This window comes from Pinus tabuliformis, chromosome 1_2 (genome assembly GCF_031772625.1).
Source record: "Pinus tabuliformis cultivar Carrire ecotype Pingquan chromosome 1_2, CPIR1, whole genome shotgun sequence".
NCBI lineage: Eukaryota > Viridiplantae > Streptophyta > Pinopsida > Pinales > Pinaceae > Pinus > Pinus tabuliformis.
The window spans coordinates 288905378-288924911 of NC_142298.1; the positions used below are offsets into that span (position 1 = coordinate 288905378).

Here is a 19534-nt window from a genome sequence, read left to right on the forward strand (position 1 = left end):
TGCTACCAAAATATGGCCTCGAGTCACAACATCAATAAGAACAAGGCCACCTTCTTCCTTGCGCATAAGGCACACCTCCCAAGGAACCATAGAAAGTCCTCTCTTGCTGCCATACTTAGACCAAAGAAAAAACTTCCAATTTCTTGCACTAAGCCTTGCTCAAGAGCCAACAAGAAAAGTAGTAAGTGTGGGAAGTTTGAAGGATTTGTGACACCACTGTAAACTTTCTTGCAAAGGGAAGATCCTTATACGACCGTTTTAAAAGATTTTCTTAAACCCATTTTAGACACCCATTTCGTATATCAAAAACATAGTTTTAAAACTCCGACTCCGACTCCAACTCGGCCGAGGATCGACTCCGACTCCGACTCCGACTCCGAAACGGTAATGACTCGGCCGGCTCGATTTCAATGACTCGGTCGTTGTAAAAAATACATTAAGTATTTATTTTTTTTATAAAAAACATAATTTTAAAGATTTTAAACATAATTTTAGAGATTTTCATTCATGTTTCCAAACACACAGCATTATAATATAGATGGAAGACAACATATGATCAAAGTAGGCTCATGAACCAATCCATTATATCAAAATGGTACCCAATGGCAATACATAGTCAACTGTCATACATGATCAAAGACTCAAAACAAAAAACACATAACCAAGGAGGCTAGAAATGGCCTCTACAACAAAAGTAAACTGTGACCAGACTCCAGTACTAGTACTACAGCTACTGGCTAGTAGCTACTGCCAAAGGAGCCAAGATCATGTCGATCAATCTCTGGATCATCATCAGAGTCAGACAGGGGGTCCATGGCTCCTCCTCATTATCATCATCTCCAACTGCAGCTGTAGAAGTGGTACCACTAGCAGGCTGTGCAACTGCAGCAGATGCAAGCTGAGATAGAGTAGATATGCGGCTGCGCTTCTATCGTGGCTGAGCAGAGGAAGCACCTACAACTGGAGTCCTTGCTGGCTGTGAGACTGAGGCTGGTGGATTGGGATCTGCATTCAACTGAACAGCATGTTCAAGTTCAATTGATGTATCGATATCTAAATCTAAATCAAGATCCTCATCAAGATCAAACTCTGCTGGACGACTCTCCACTACCCAATCTGATGTTGGATCAATGTCTTCCAACACAATGGGATCTGAATCAGGTCTTTTGTTCAACAAATGGTTTCGTCTGAGCCGGAGGTTGTATTGGACATAAACTAGATCATTTAACCGTTTTTTATCCAAACGGTTTCTCTTCTTTGTGTTACTTGGGAGTAGGAGCGAAAATGGGAGCGGGAGCGACATTTTCAGAAGCTCCTGGTTTGGGAGCGAATCCCAGAGGAGTTTGACAACCAATGTCACTAACATCAAGGTACATAGAGGGATTGGTGCTCTTGATTAAATACGAGTTCCATACCCTAATACATGACAAAATTCAATGGAAACATTGCAATCCTCCAATCCTGAAATCCTGAAAAACTGATAAGTCTGCTGAATTTTGAATGAAATCTAAAATTCTACTTTCTCCATATGAAATCCAATGAGGTCGAAACCACTCTCAAACATCCTGAGTCATTTCATGGTAATGTTAAAAATTTAAGTAAAAAGATGAAAATGAAGATTAAGGAGAATGTCACTTTTACTTTAAGAATTTAACATTACCATGAAATTTGAATAGCATATCAATAGTAGAGAGCATTTGAGTGTGTTAAATAGGGTTTGGGAGGGGGAAATGGACCCCAAATGACATTTAGAAAATTCGTATAACACCTTGGAGTCCAAACCAATCAGAAATCACCTTAAAAATCCATTAAAAAAATATTAAATCGTTGTTTAACGTGTTCTGGGCCGGCTTTTTGTGACTCAGCCGAGTCATAACGGAAACGGCCGAGTTGGCCGAGTCAGCCATGTACCGTTTCAAAGGCCGAGTCATGGCTGAGGGTATCAGCTTGGATCAACTCAGCCGTTTCGGTATCGAAACGGCCGTTTTTTAAAACAATGATCAAAAACTAAAAGTTGATGCCAAACAAAATCCCTATGTATCAAACAATCACCCTGAGCTTGACCCAATTCTATAGAGAAGGGATCCAAGCTAGCGGATCATCAAGCCCAACCAACCAATAGGCAATTTATCGTTCACTAACCACTACCCTAGAATCACTACAAAAATGTCCAAGCAACCCCAAGTAGCCTCCACCAAATCCTGATCCAACCAAATGGAGAGAAGGGAGTCATCAGTGAAAATGTTATTAAACATTTGAGACCTATTCAAAGAGAATACTTTGAATTCTTCATCGCATCTTGGCTGACTCTAATAAGTACCCTAGGAAATCAACAAAACATACACAAGAGGCAAGAAGGCACCTTCGACTACTTGAGCAATGTAAAGAATACAATTCTGAAATCTTGAAGGAACGTTCATCTCTATTGCAATAAAAGCATGTTGTCTGCTTCTTCCTTGAGGATTTTGGACTTCCCTTTGCAAAATCATGCTTGCATGGGGATGTAGAAGCCTTAGAATGGGCTTAATCCCTCGGGGGCAGTTCATGATACTAGATAAGGTTAGAAGACGCGTATGCTAATTAGGCGAAGTAGGTGCCTTGAAAAAAGGAGGAATGTGTTGAAAAAAATACCACCTACAAGCTAATAACCCCTTGTAGGAATTTCGTTAAACACTCAGCTAAACTCTGATTTCTAACACCAATAAATATTCAGCAATAATGAATTAAATTCTCACACATTCAACAGCACTTTATGATCAAAAATACAAATAACTAAGTCTGAAAATAGATTGCAGCAGTAATGAACAGCAAATAGTCACACCATTTGACACAATATTTTTGGACAAAGCCCCTAGAAAAACCCCGAAGGGAAAACCAATCACAAGAGGGAAATCTTATTATTTTGCTCATAGAAAATTACAGTGAATTTTACAGCAGAAATTTGCAACAATAAATTCCCTATACGTATCTCACAAATTCGCCTCGAACTTCATGCACTATTTCATCCTCAAAAAATGTGCCAAATAGCTATATTGCATGCAGCCCCTTTTCTCGAAATCTGTGCAAATTTATAAGTACCAGTTGTACAATAGTGTACAGCCTTCACACAGCAAAACCAGCTCCTTGAAATTTGTGCCTCACACCTCGATTTTTGTGCCCATTCAATGATGTACGAACCTGTAACAAATCCATATTGTACAGCCTTCTTTACTGTTGTACTTCCTCCTCAAAATGTGTGCCAAGTCCCTGGAATTCAAGCTCTCTTTCAACTACAATAAATGTTGGTAAGGTGCCTTGGGATTTGTGCCCTTTCACCCAGCCTCTCCTTCACAATTTTCTTCAGCTCTCCTTTTCCCTCTCTCCTCATTAAAATCTCATTAATGAGTCAATGTGTGTGACTCTTCACTTCCCCTTTCTCCTTTTATAAACTCATTAATTACTCAAACCACTAACCCTTGATCCCAATGGCCAAGATTAAATCTTGCTTGAGATGACTTAAGTCACTCTTGAGAAAAATCCACTTCCTAAAATCACTTAAGCCACTCAAACATTATAAAGTTACTTTTAGTAATTGAATAGAAAAATTACACTTTCTAACCTTATAAACTCACTTTATAAGGTTAAGTGACTAGGGAGGGAATATGAAGGGTCGCTTCCACATGCTAGGCACAACCCATGTGGAAGTACCTCCCGAGCTACAAAACTAACACTCCCTCTTAGCGAGGAAGGTACTTTCATAACCCGGATCTGTTTCCAAGCTCATCACATCCACTATAGTTGCTCCCTCTGGCACAGAAGCCTGTCCTACTACCTGACATGGAACCTAAGCTAAGAACCATGCTCCTAGAAGCCTCTCACTCCTAAGCATCCTGCATGGCTATCCCGACCATGTCTTCCTTGCATGGCCATCTTGAACCATGACTTCCCTAAGGCTGAAGGTTGCCTTCCTCTGAGCTTGTTCACTCTCTCTGAAGCCTAACTCCCTCTGACTCCAAATCGTAGACCTTCTTGGCCCTTAAGGTCTCTGCTTGACCATCACTCCAAGTTTCTTACTTGGATCTCCAATGCCTATCTCAGTCCTCTGACCATCTTGGTCTTGCCTTCTTGGCCCCTCTCCTATCACAGGAACATATCTGGCCCTTACTCGGCCCCTCCAAACTCAACTCTCTTCACAAGACCTTCACTCTTAGATGATAATGAATCTCTCATTCTCTTGTGTTGATCTCCTCTCAAGATCCTAGCACATCTGATGAATGAATCTCTCATCCATTTCTCTCTGTTTATGCACCATACTGCTCCCTCTCAGAGTTGTCACCTGTGCAAATCTCAGATCCAACTACCCTTCTCTTTTTCCTAACACAATGCCTTGCAATCCCTGCAATATTCCTTGTGTCAAAATCTGCCCAAGGGCAAACACCAGCTCCCTCTCAACCACCAAATCTCTAGGTATATAGGTTGGTTATGCTTTTTTTTCAACACTTCTCAACTGATCTGCCAACCTGGCTCTGATACCATGTTGAAAAACCACCTACAAGCTAATAACCCCTTGTAGGCATTTCGTTAAACACTTAGCTAAACTCTGATTTCTAACTCCAATAAATATTCAGTGGTAATGTATTAATTTTCACACATTCAACAGCTATTTATGAGCGGAAATACAAATAACTAAGTTTGAAAATTATTTGCAACGGAAATGAACAGAAAACAGTCACACCATTTGAAACAATATTTTTGGGCAATGTCCCTAGAAAAATCCTGAAGGAAAAACCAAAAACAAGAGGGAAATCTTATTGATGAGCAGCTCACAGAAAATTATAGTGAATTTTACAGCAGAAATTTACAGCAATATATATCCTGTACTTATCTCACAAATATGCCTCAAACTTCGTGCACTTTTTCATCCTCGAAAAATGTGCCAAACAACTGTACTGCTTGCAGCCCTTTTTCTCGAATTCTATGGAGATTTATAAGTACCAGATGTACACTATTGTACAGCCTTCACACGGCAAAACTAGCACCTCGAAATCTGTTCTTCACGCCTCAATTTTTGTGCCCATTCAATATTGTATGGACATACAACAAATCTGTACTGTACAGCCTCCTTTACTGTTGTACTTCCTCCTCGAAATGTGTGCCCACTGCCAAGTCCCTGGAATTGAAGTCCTCTTTCAACTACAATAAATGCTAGTAAGGTGCCTCGGGATTTGTTCCCTTTCACCGAGCCTCTCCTTCACAATTTTCTTCAGCTCTCCTTTTCCCTCTCTCATTAAAATCTCATTAATAAGTCAATGTGTGTACGTCTTCACTTCCCCCTTTTCCTTTTATAAACTCATTAATTACTAAAAACACTAACCCTAGATCTCAATGGCCAAGATTAAATCTTGCCATCTCAAGATCAACAGTTGTGACTTAATCTCTTACTAAGATGACTTAAGTCCTAACTCGCAGGAAACGTTGGAGAAGGGTTCATTTCCGGCCGGAAACGAGGAAACTCGCACTGTACGGCCTAGAAACGCGTTTCCGGCCGTACTGGCCCGTTTCTCAAAGAAACATGGCCAGTACGGCCGGAAACACGTTTCCAGGCCGTACGACGGAGTTTCCTCTTCTAATTTGACTTTTTCTTGTATTTTTTTTATTTTTTCGCTTCTAATTTTTTATTGGGCAACTAAAATATCTTCTGGATGCCTCTCAAGTTACAAAAAAGAGGATTTTTTTGAGTGGGGCAGCCTAATGTTCAAGTCTATGGCCCTAGTGTTGATATGCAGTTCATGGTAATGTGGTAATGTTAAATTCTTAAATTCTTAAAGTAAAAGTGACATTCTCCTTTATTTTTCATTTTCATCCTTTTACTTAAATTTTTAACATTACCATGAAATGACTCAGGATGTTTGAGAGTGGTTTCGCCGTCATTGGATTTCATATGGAGAAAGTAGAATTTCAGATCTCACTTAAAATCCAGCAGACTTATCTGTTTTTCAGGATTTCAGGATTGGGGGATTGCAATGTTTCCATTGGATTTTGTCATGCACTACTGTATGGAACTTGTATTTAATCAAGAGAACCAAGCCCTCTATGCAGGGGAGACTCCCAATAATCAAGAGCATGTAGGATACTAGGGTATGGAATTTGTATTTAATCAAGAGCACTAAGGTCATTCGACTATGTAGGAGGAAACTCCCAATCAAGCACGAGACAAGAAATTCAAAATTTCTTGTGGCTGATTTTGGATATTGCTATTTTCATTATGTGATCATTCATGAGTAAATATGATGTAAATTTAGAGACCTATAGTTTATGCATTGACAATTTAATCATAATGTAATAAATTAGAATGTATCATATATGCTTTATGATTGCACGTATTTCTTAAATGTCCTATATATATATATATATATATATATATATAGCGTTTCCCCGTTTCCAAAATTTGGGGGGGTCATGTTTCGTACCCTTGCCCGTTTCGGAAACTCGTACCCATTTCCCCGTTTCGTGCAACTTAGCTTAAGTCACTTTTAGAAAAATTCACTTTCTAAAATCACTTAAGCCACTCAAACTATATAAAGTCACTTTCAGTAATTAAATAGAAAAGGTACACTTTCTAACTTTATAAACTCACTTTATAAGGTTAAGTGACTAGAGAGGGAATATGAAGGGTCACTTCCACATGCTAGGCACAACCATGTGGAAGTACCTCCCGAGCTACAAAACTAACAAAATGTTGTAACAAACAATAGTAAAATTTCTAAAAGCAAGGTAAAGATTATTAAGAACAATATTAATATATTCAAAACCCATTTTACCTTGGCCACAGGATGTAAGGATGTCAATCTTTAGGTTCATGAACCAAGCAATATACTCCTCAACGATACAGAAATCTGCCATTTTGTGATTGGAGAGCTCAGTTTCAAGTTAAATGACTTGAGTAGTGTTCCTTGTGCCAAAAAGTTGTAGAAACTAGAAAGCATACGTACTTTGCACTTTCTTTTATCCTTTGTTCGATGCACAAGGTCTCACTCCACATAAATAATGATCAACCCCAGGGCTTCATCCTACTTTAGACATAGAAGGTCATAGTTCTCCAACAATAGGTATACAAGGTCACTTTCAGGAAAAAGTGAGTTCTCCGAGTACATCCATAAACCCTTGCTGCCAAGAAGGGTTGTCATTGAATCAGCACAAATATGATAATTGGGCCCGTTGGCCCAATTGGCACAGGGAAAAAGCCATCTTCCCTTGATAGATTCACAAGATACTAGTGCTGTCCGAAAAACTGCAGAACTTTGGCTGAAAAGAGAGAAAAGATGTGTGCGTCATCCTAGAAAAGGGCACAGATCTAGGAAAACTCCCCTTGAATCCACTGGAAAGACCAAAAGATGCCAATGAAGGAGGGCACTGGAAAAGAGAGGATAAAAACCCTACAACTCCATTTGTTGTCCCCCCAAAAAAAGTACTGAAACCCTAGTTTCAGATTTGAAACAACCTTTGCATAGTACTGGATAGAGAAGGAAAAGTCCACACTAGCTATGATACAATGTTGAGATCATAAAATAGATAGAAAATACATGATGAACACTTCAGCAAACCCTAATCCAAAATAGAAAAACACAACAGATTTAGAACAACATTACAAGAGAAGATCACACCATAACCAAACACAAGAACTCCAAGAGAGCATTGTATAGAAGGATGCCCTTAGGCCTTTATCAATAATCAACTTGAGTGAATGAGTGTGCTTTATTTATCCACCTTTATGGTTTGGATGCTAGCCCCAAGAGGTTGACTAGGTCAGCCTTAGCCAAAAATAGACAAATACAATAAAATGAATTAATTACCGATATGTAGGTTTAATAAGCCATCAATACATCAAATAGAAGGTTGACACGTGACCTTCAGTGAGGATTAACCATAATATCAACATTATATAGGGCTTAAATAGGCATAAATGATCTCCCATAGAGATCAGGGCTTATGCCAACTCTTAGCACCATTTAACCAATACTGGATAAGTTTTAGCATATAAATAAGTCTCCAAACATTGCAAATTGTGAATATTCAACCAGAGAAGTTTAACAATACAGCTGTTTCACACATTATAGTTGATGGTTCATGGCAGTGAGTTAAGAATCAAGTTCTCTGCTTCCAATGACTTCCCAAATCTCTGTGTAAAGACCATGCACAGTAAACAGTTTATGCTCTTCCTACAAATTTTATGAAACCTTCCCTGTGTAAACAACATGCATGGCACCTTATTATTTAGAGTCCACAAGGAAAATAAGGTACAATTTCTTTCAATTAAAATCTTTAACAAAAAAGGAATTTTATGAAAACTTCCCTGTGTAAACAACATGCATGGCACCCTATTATTTAGATTCCACAAGGAAAATAAGGTACAATTTCTTTCAATTAAAATCTTTAACAAAAAAGGAAGAAAAATCTATGTACTTTCCAGCATAAGTTTCAAAAAATGAATATGCACCACCACCAAAAGCAAGAGGTTAATGAAAGACAGCAAGCCCAAAACAATGATAGTATTGCATTAAAGATAATGATTTTTATAGGTAAAAAATCACAGAACTTTGGCAACTACCTGTGATCAAATTGATTGAAAATTGTACTTTTTGTCACACCTTCACAAAGGCATTAATCTATATAAGATAAGTATGTAACAAGCATCTTCCTAACAAGGGTTTGAGACACATACCGAACTGCTTGTTCAGAAAAGTGCTTTCCTGGTTGTCGTTGTCGAAGTGTGTGTAGATCTCCTCCTGGACAATACTCCATAACCAGACATGAGAACTTGTCTGTCTCAAAGTGGGTGTATAATGTTGGAAGAAAAGGGTGATCCAGAGATTGTAGAATTTCCCTTTCAGTTTGAGCTCTCAGAAGTTTTTTTCGACTTGCCAAAGAACCTTTATCCATCACCTTCATTGCAAAATAGCATCTCATACCACTCAGCTCAGAAAGATAAACACTGCCTATATCACCACACCCTAGCCTCTTGAGCAACCTAAAATGGCTCAACCCCAAAATTCCGTCTTTCATCCTAACTGCTCTTATGGCTTCCCATCTTATATCATTTGACTTGTGAGGCTTGTTCACACTGCTACTTAAACTACTGCAAGTGCTTTCATCACTGACCCCACTGCTATTGCTGCCTCTGCAAACACTAGTCTTAGCACTTTCAATAAAATCTCCCTTTTCACTGGCTTTGGCACTTTCACTAGTCTTTGGTATGGAATTTGCAATGCTGCTGGTACCATCACTTAATTTTGCACTCGTGCTATTTTTAACACTACCTGCTGCGGTGATGATGCCTGTGCTGTCAATGCTGTTGTGAGGACTGCGACTACTACTTGTAGGCAGGGATACATCCGATATACCTTCCTCATCTCGTACAGTCGATCCTTTGTTCTGCTTACTGATACCAACTTCTACTGAGTGCTCTTGAAGATTACGGCCACCTTCTGTTGCCTGAGACATGCAACAGTCTGTTGAAATAAAAGTGCCTGTTACAGATAACTGTTTCACCGCGCTAGTTACCTGAGACATATCCATGCCCCTTGGTGAGTTCTTTGGGTTATTTGCTTCCATTGCCTCAGCAGTGCTATCTCCATGTGACAACTGTTTTACAGTGCCTGTTTCCCATTTCTGCGAGGTTTTCAATGCTTCAAGTTCTTTCGATTTATGTTTGGAAATAGTTTCACCAGTCACCTGATAAACCCCCCCTGCTCTGGGTGCATGTTTCAATGTGGGTGATTGTAACAGACCTGCTTCCGATAATGAAGAAGTAACCACAACCTTTGGTGGTATTTTCTGAGACGCCAATTCTGCAACCCGGGAAACAACTACGTTGGGTGCTTGTTCCAATATAGCTTTCTCAGATGCTGGTAATATAACTCCTGTCTTCAAATTTTGTTTCACGTTGCTTGCTTCTTGTACACTGGAATAACCAATTATTGATGTTTTCTCCAAGCTTGTTGCTTCCAGTACTTGAGAGATTCCGCCTTCTGATAGGTTCTTGAGAGAATTAGATTCTGATGCCTGACAAGTGCTCACCCCACATGACTGTTTGATACCTGCCTCTGATGTCCTGGATGTTGCCATTAGTCAAAATGCAGTTTTCTCAAGGGAAGTTGTTTGTCTACTTCCATGAATCGTATACTATGCAGTAGCAATCCTCAATTTGCAATCTCTTACACCACAGTCCTCTAATAATTTTAATCCTGGCACAAAGTATTGTGCTGGAATTTTTTGTCATGCCATTTTGTAGTCCGTATCAATCATCAGTCAAAAGAGAACTTCTATTTTAGTGACCTTCTGAATTCCTGTCATCATATAAGAAAACAATATGAATTTCCAAACGGCCTCCAGGATTTGAGGTGGGGGGAGAGATTTCGTAATTGTTTAGAGTTAAATTAACCCACCTATAATATAAAACTACTAAAACAATAATATAACAATGAAATTTTATGGGTCATTCAGGGCATGTAGAGCCAAGCCCAGTATAATATAAATTCAAGAAATGGAGAAAGTAAATAGTACTTGGGTTTCTTGCTTCAAATTGGGTGCCCATGATCACTATTAAAGACAGTTTTTGTAGAGCGATATTTAAAAATCTAACATGAGATCAAAACACGTACTGTAAGGTCCTTGAACCCCAACAAGAATTTTTTAAAACATCGAGCTTAGAGTTTCCCCATCTGTGAGCTATAGTGCAATTAGACGACCTCTGTGACATGACAAGACTTCGTATCGCGTGGCAAACAGAAAATGCAGCTTTATTTGCAAGAAAAAATACAATGAACAATCCGAGTCCATAAAGGTGTCAATTATAATCCCATTGGCTCACAATCTGACCCGGCTTCACTTGAGCACGCATGTGGCATAGGGAGTGATGAAACACATGCTCCAATATTCAACTTTCAGGGTGCAAAATTTACAGACGTTTAAAGAATGTGCACGGAAAATTGGCAGTAACGATAAATAAGAATGCCCAAAGAGATTGACGGGCAATGGCAATTTTATTTGATGAAGTTTTGGGGGTCTTGGGGCAGCATTAATAACAGAAGGACAAAGCTAATCTCTGTGATATTTACAGCAGATTAAATATTTCAACTACTGCAAATTAGGAGATGTTATGCCCAAGCAAGAAAAGAAACGAAATATCCCTAAAAACACTCAAACGAGCACCAAATTGAGGCATACTGAAGAATAGACAAAAAAATACCCATGAAATAAACCAGGGTCATTATCCTTCTTTTCTGTAATCTTTCTCGAGAAAAAAGGAATCAGTATGCATGAACTAATTGGGCAAAAATACCGACATTGACAGTCCTTTCAGTGTAGTTTACCACCGTTTGAACAACAACAACAATAAAATATAAGAAGGGCATTTCCTTATAGATCGGAATCCAGCAATGCAGACAAATCTTTAAGTTTGAGGAAGAAATATTTGCCCCATTATTGAGCAAAAACTCGTCGAGTTCTGGATGATGAATGCCGTTGGCTTTTTTGCTCTTCTTGATTTGGGAATGCACCAAAAAAACCGTAGAAAACAAATCACAGATCAGGCAACACGGCTATTTTGGATCTGGGCGTGCCTGGACATTTTTGGCAAAATAGGAATACGGTATACGAGTTATTGTGTATGCATTTACCTCTGAGCGGAAGATTGAGATGCCTGAGCTAATGGGCGCTTCCTGCTCCTGCTCTTCTTTCCTTCCACAGCGATATATTGGCTTTCTTCCAAGTTTGTTGAGCAAAGGAGAAAGAATGGTTAACAGACCAAGTGCCCGAGGTGGGGGCGAAGTACTTTTTATGGAGGGACTCTGACGGACTCTAGGAACACAAGAAAGTTACTGTCATGCCATCCCATCCACCTGGTCAAAGCTAAACTGTTGGTCTCTTTTGATTAATCTTTATAGGAAATTTAGCTATTTTAGTATTGGGTCCCCAAAAACAAGAAACATAGTAATCTGGGCATTGAAGGCTGGCTCCGTATAAGTTTATCATGTCTTCACCCACATGAAGATGGTCTTTTCAGCAGTGGAGTATACGTGGCATATATTATTATATTTCATATTTAATTCCTCCTTTTCCATCGAGGAGCTTTGAAAGGTGACCCAGCAGAAATCACCCCCACCACATGAAATCTATTATATCCTTTCATTAGAAAGCAAAAAGCAAAGGAAAGGATAGCATGTGGGTAGTTTATGGCACCTTGCAAATTCTATCCAAATGGAAGTTATAACGTCAGAAAGGTTAAGATTCCATTTATCCATTTCATGTAATATTATGTTGTGCTGCTTTGATGCCTGATTCTATGGTATTTTTTTTGTTATTTTTTAATTAAATTTTTCAGTAATGTATATGATTAACATTTACATGTAATGTGTATGATTAATATCATAAATTAAGCTTTAGGAGTATTGTCTATGATTAGTAATGTGTATTATTAAGTTTTATGAGTAATGTGTATGATTAATATCATAGATTAAGCTTTAGAAATAATGTGTATGATTAATGTTATAAATTAAGTTTTAGGTAAGAATTTTTCCCTTAAATTTATTTTCTCTTTTATGTAATTTTAAATTAATATTAAATTTAGTGATATTCATCTATTTCATATATTTTTATATAATATTATTTAATGTTTTTATTATATGGTTTTTGGAATTGTATATTTTAGAGTAATCTGGAACTAAGATTTAGGCCATAATTTTTTATGAAATTTTTCTCAATTTTTTAAATATAATTAATGAATTTATTCTAATTGAATGTATTAATATGTAACAAAGTATTAAGTAGAAATGATAGTTAATATTTATAAGTATTTATCTAATAAAAATGAAAAAAGTGATGAAAGTTTACTTGGTATATTTTCAAGCATAACAAAACTTGCCCTTCTAAATTGAATTCCAATATTGAGCTGTTTATGTCAATGGCTAATAAAGTATGTGAGAGATTTCATAATCGAGTGCAAATAGTGATTAACATTTTTAGGTATTTAGTTAATGAGAGGCAAGGCATGGAGGGGCATTTGAACACAGCATTGAAACCATAGCCCACTTGATATGTTTCCAAGCATAGCTATAAACTTTCTTAACCAAAACTTGTATTTTTTAATTGAGAGATTAGAAGCCTAATTATATGTACATCAACTTTTTGGCAAACAAACAAGGAAGGTGGATTATTTTCAAACATGGTAATGTTTTCTTCATCAATCATGCAAGTTGGTTGGTGAACTTCTATTGAGTTGTGCAAATTTGACTTCATTGGATCACAACACCAAAGTCCAACAAGAGATAAAACAAAGTATAGAAGATGAGAACCTTTCCTCACTTAGTGGTTCAACCTTTACTCATGTTGATGTGGAAATATCAAATGCAAAAGTTCAAGCACATGAGACACAAAAGATTTGGTGAGTAAAAATTGTCTTATTGACTACAGAGCGTGTATATATAACAATGTTGAAATTTGGAAAATGCTTCTCCTTGATATTTTCATGTTTTTTATCCTATATTTGAATGTTGACCTTTTTGGCTATATTTTTAACATACACGTAAAATGTTTTTCTAATCACATGCAGTTTTGCTATTCAATTCCAGCAATAATTTATAATACAATTGATAGAATCGAGAATGATTATTTGTGATCCTACTGAATATTTTCTACAATTCTAGTTATAACAAAGTTACATGGGTGATCTAAATGACAATTGAAATTCATGACTATGGAGGACAATAAGTGGCATTGATCTCAACTAATATTCAAAATTAGAATACTTGATTATGCATAGCAACGAACGCCATTATATTTAAATATAATTGACAAATATAAATAAATGGTTATTTCATTCACTTAAATTGATCTTTTAATTGTTGATGCTATGCTTATAAATAGTTTGACAAAATAGATCTTAAGCATAAAGAAATATTATGATATTGCCACTTTCAATATTAATGTCCCATGTACACCAGTGGCTTCTTCCTTTAACATTATGAATTAGTGGTTACACACGAGCTATGAGAATTAAATTAGAATACACATGGACATGTTAGCAACAACAAACAAGATTTTCCCTAGAGAAACCTCGTCAAGGAAAAGCTATAGCATTAAAATGCATTGTCTTATTAATTTCAACATTATACAATCCTCTAAAACATGCTCTCCACATACAAATTCTTGTGTGCCATAAATGAGCTAAACAAATGGTGTTACATTCATTTTGCACACAAGATTTGCATTCATGTATAATTTCCACTTTACTTACTTACTCAACTATTGAACAACAAAATGGTGAGGAATTATTCTCTCCATCATAACTTTGAATCTGATATGCATAGATTGATCAAATCCTTTAAGATGCAGACCTCGAGCGATTTGATCTCTTTCAACTCATAGTTATAAATCTATGTTGCTGTGTGTGTGTGTGTGTGTGTGTGTGTGTGTGTGTGTGTGTGTGTGTGTGTGTGTGTGTGTGTCTTTGTCACTCCTAGAGATAACCCTCGAGTTGAGGAGAGGGTCAGTGCCTAGGACATCTTAAAGTATCTCAGGGATAGATATGTTTTGCTCAAGAATTAGATATAAACTTATGAAAATTGGTCCAATTACCCTGCTGAAAGGTGGATTCAATATGCACATAAACAACATATCATTCCCAAGAGTAAATGTTTGGGTCTGGTGACCTACACCCAAAGAACCAGCTTGATTGGTCGTTGTAGTAAAGATGCAAAGAATAATATAAGGAAGAAACCCATTGCAGAGGGTTGGATAGACACAAAATCCTATGCAATAAATCCTAGTAGAATCATGAAAAGATAAAGGAAATGAAGTGCAGAAATTATGGAGTGTGTTTTAAGGCTTTCAACTCAATATCTCACAAGTATTATATGTTATATCATAACATAGGTAAATATGCAATCTCACAGGTACCATCTGCTATCACATAACATAGGTAAATATGCAATCTCATAGGTATCGTCTATTATTACATAACATAGGTAAATCTGCAATCTCACAGGTACCATCTGCTACAATATTACATAAGTAAATTTGTGACTTAAGAGTGAATTCAACAGCTATAATTACACAATTTCTAAAGAAGAAAAATACACATGAAATGACACACGAAGGTATAACACATACTATATATCCCAATGCTTGGAATCACCAGGAACTTATTCATTAATCTACAAGAATGAAATACATGTCACAAGCCCAAACTTGCAAAATTTGCAAAACAACTACAACCTCTGGGACAGGAAAATTGAACCCTTACTATTGAGTTCCTCTTCCCTTTCATAGGAGAGGGTCCAAACAAACAGTTACAAAATATCTTGAATGCTACAGTTGTCTGAACTGCCCAACTATATGAGCATGTGAATGGCCTAGTTGTCCTAATGATTACCTAACAAATTTTGATTCCTTCTTGAAATGAAATATTCACAAAACATGAAAACATGAGGTTCCATAATTGACATAGAAAATATCTCCATTGTTGATTCCTCTTATTTCCTAAGGTGGACTCACGCTCCATTATCTGGGTTCGTGGTGGGTTGATGATCTAACCACACCTCTGTCATTATATTCTTCCCATGGTTACTTGCCAATTCACTTGTCGTTTCCTCCCTCTAACTGCTTAAATTTCCCCTTTTTTGGAGTTGTCCCTTCTTGTATGGTGTTACCTTTCGCCCATCGGGATTAAAATCCATGGTGGGCAGACATGATTTGGTGTGGTGGCGTTGGAAGTTCTCTGCACTGGTTGATGGTTGAACAGGGTCGAGCACAAGATGGGTGGTAGAGGAAACCTTTGAAACAAATTAAAACTTGAACACTGATAATCAGCAGGTGGTGACTATATACGCAAGGAGTATGGTGGCATGACATGCGTATGGGAGACATGTGGAGCCATGGGATTGGACAAGAAGTGGAGGAGGGAAGGACCTCGTCCCTACAAAAATCATGCTTGCTTACTGAAGTCATCGTTGTGTTGGCGTGTTGGTGGCAGGTGTAGTCCCCCTACTCCGACGGGGTGAATGAACAAGATCGAAAGTGAGGCCTCACCCCTACCCCCCATAATCGATCCTAGTTGTTGATTGGCTATACTTGATAGTTGATGTTGATTGTTTTGGGGGTTAACGTCGGTTTATCCGTCATGCTAGTTACCCCCCGAAGTGCTTTCTTGGACCAAGCAGACTTGGGAATGATGGCGATCCACACGTTAATTGCTCATCAGTTACCTATTTTCACTTAATATAGGGGTGGACCCTTCTACTTGTCCTTTATCTTTTTTTTGCCATTGGATCGGTCTCCATGACCACGACCTAAGTTATTGGGTGCTTATCCCTTTTGAGCCCTGCATGAGCCCTTTTCTTTTGTTAACGTCTCTATGTCGTTGGTCACACCTCTATGCGAGGTGACCAAAATCCAGCCCCAAAGGTCCAGGCTTCTTGATTCTAGATTTTCTGTTTAATTAAAATTCTTTAAAGGTTATGGAATTCTGGGATCTAAGCCCTTATTGTTGTCATGCTTCTATTCTCAATTGTTCCACTAGAACCTATGCCTGACACTAAGGTCGAAGCCCCCTTTAACTCGACACATCCCCTTTGCGCCATATTGCTAATCTTTTGGGCTCCACCCATCTGGATGATTTGGTCAGTAGGTTCCGCCTAACCCTCTATTTATTGGTTGTTTCTCTGTCCACTGCCACCGTGTCCCAACACTCCACAATCTGACACCACTGCCAATTGAATTCTCTAGGCTAATCCCTTCAGGATGAGGTGATCGGTATGGTTCGCCGGACCCTCTGTTTATTGGTTGTTGCTCTGTCCTCTGCCATTGTGTCTCGACACCAATAGCCTGACGCTTTGCTTTGGGTGCTAAATTTAATCCATCGGGGTATATTTATGGGCTATCATAGTCGAGTGGGCTCCACCCACTATGTTCCATCCCGACACTACAACTCTTGTGTTGTTATTGAAATCTCTGAGGTGAACCCTCTGGTATATGACCATCGGGATGACATCATCCCGGTCCTTCTCTCTTGGTCGCATAGACTTGGGCTTTTAAATGCTTCCACCAGGGTATTTCCTCTGGGTGGGTTCCACCTATGGCCAATAGAATTGCTTTTTGCTGCTAACGTGTCTGCCATGGCTACTCAGAGCTTCGCGTAGAGGTTCAGCTAGCCTTTCCACCGAATCTGGAACTTAAGAAAAATTTGGCTACATGCTAAAAGCTGACCTAAACACCTTTTAAGCTCTGCAATGATTTGACATGTGGTCACCAACTTGACTGACTCTATTTCACCATCTAGGAGGCCATTTTCAAACTTTTGCATACCATTGGAAAACTCTTACAGAGCACTTTTTGGCTAAGTGAGTCTGATGTGGTCTTTAAGCTCATCTTCTGCCTGAAAAAATGGCTTCAAATTATGTTATTCTTTGCACCAGTCCTCCTCATCTCTTCTTCAAATCCCCCCTTGAATATGCCTCGACCTTGCTTTGCTTTGTAATCCCATTTTGTTTTTCTGGGGTTTATAATCCCTTCCTGCATACAAGAACAAATATCCTCTACTATATGAAAGAATAAAAGGGAGGATGAGGAAAGTACAACATTAGCTCCAACTGGGGACAGTGCCTTGCAGGCAAGGTGTTGAGAACCTACAGACTAGTAGCCTTCACCATTGGGCATGGAGTCAAAAATATATTGAATTTGTAAAACCAAAAAATCTCCCTGGAACTTTATTTGTTGGGAGTCCTCTCCTCATAAAAAATGAAATGCAGAACTATTAACTTCTAAAAACTAGAAATTAAATGCTCACCTAGTGAGCTTATTTACATATGGTTCCTACTTATGTACAGGGCTCAATTAACTAGAGTGAATTCAACCTTCCAATGATACCAACCCAAAATATGGGTGTTGTACCTTATGCCTTTGTGCTGATGAAATTCATAAATCAAAACAGCGATGCACCATGTGAAAATTTTAAGTAAAACATTTAATACATACCCCATAATTGAGACCTGCTACTGACCAAAGAAGGATGCCATATAGTTAGCTACTAGATCATAGAATTGACGAGAAATATTTACAGTTGCCTCCCTTTCTTGAAAAATTTCCAGACATAAATCTTTCTGCAAAAGGCAGCCACAAACACTGCTTGGCTCTTTAACTTTGGACTCTTCTTGAAAAAGTTGTTGATGGTAATATTTTGCCCACTTGCTTGTAAGTGGATCTTTTTGAGAGTCTACAACAATCTCATCCTCCCTAGAAGAAGAAATTGTCTTTATTTGTTGGGAATCATTTTCTTCTTGTGGTTGTCTTTGGCATATGCTCATACCTTGTTCTCCATCTGAAGGATGTAATTCATAAACTGGAGTTTCTTTGTTAACCCCATTGTCAACTTCCTCTTTTTGTGCAACTTCCCATGACTAGGATTGTTGTGGTTCTGCAGCACCCAACTTCCCATCTGAGTCATACAAATCATATAAAGGAGAACCATCAAATTCAACAAAATAAGATCTATGAGGGTTTGTTTGCATCTTAACAATGTCTCCTTCTTCCTTTCTTGATTGTTGAGCAACGCTTCTTGATGCATGTTTATGTTTTCTTGGAGATAAACTCCACAAATATCTTCAACAACATCATTAGTCTTAGAAAGAATTTGAACATTAAAATGTTCACGGCGATCTTCAAGCAAAGAATTTGGTGGATATAAACGTTTGCAAAAATAGCTAAATGTTATGTGAAGGTTCTTCAAAGAAGATATGTTGCCATGAGGTAGGTCTTGTACCAAGCCCTAGCGTCCTTTTCCAAATAATACACGAACAACTTCATTTTCACATCTTCATTAACAATACCCTATTGCTCCATGCATTCATGAAAGTCCTTATGGTGTCAAAGTTGGGCTTTCATTTGTGCTTCCACTGAAACTAGGCAAATAGTTATACCATTCTTGAAGTGGAGGTACATGATGAAGATAAACAATGACAGAAGAAAAATCTAGTGGGGCAAATATGTTGGCCAAGAGTGCAGGAAGAGCCATTTTGAAACCCCTTTAGGTAAGAGATCTCAACCCACACTTCCTTTGCTCACCAGACAAAGAAATACACAAATTTCTACCCAGGGAAATATATTCAAATTCTCTCCCCAACAACGTCACCAGAATATGGTGTTGCTCCCAGAGACAACCCTTAGGTTGAGGAGAAGGGTCAGTGCTTAGGACATCTTAAAGTATCTCAGGGATAGATTTGTTCTGCTCAAGAATTAGATATAAACTTATGAAAACTGGTCCAATTAACCTACTCAAAGGTGGATTCAATATACACATAAACAATATATCATTTCCAATAGTAAATGTTCAGGTCTAGTGGCCTACACATAGAGAACACAACTTGATTATTTGTTGTAGTAAAGATGGAAAGAAGAATATAAGGAAGAAACCCAGTGTAGAGGGCTGGACAAACACAAAATCATATGCAATAAATATCAGTGGAATCATGAAAAGATAAAGGAAATGAAGTGCATAAATTAT

At 38.0% G+C, this 19534-nt stretch overlaps 1 protein-coding gene across 1 annotated transcript in view; it reads right to left on the minus strand.

Annotated features, from left to right (window-relative positions):
• The window catches only part of LOC149205472 (serine/threonine-protein kinase D6PK-like), a 34468-nt gene extending 22498 nt beyond the window's left edge, over nucleotides 1-11970 (minus strand). The window contains exons 1-2 of the mRNA XM_089395077.1: nucleotides 11658-11970; nucleotides 8702-10325 (exon numbers count right to left, since the gene is read on the minus strand). Of these exons, the coding sequence (XP_089251203.1) occupies nucleotides 8702-10104 (1403 nt within the window). The 5' untranslated portion in view covers nucleotides 10105-10325; nucleotides 11658-11970. The remainder of the gene's footprint in view (nucleotides 1-8701; nucleotides 10326-11657) is intronic.
• Between the last annotated feature and the right edge of the window lie 7564 nt (nucleotides 11971-19534).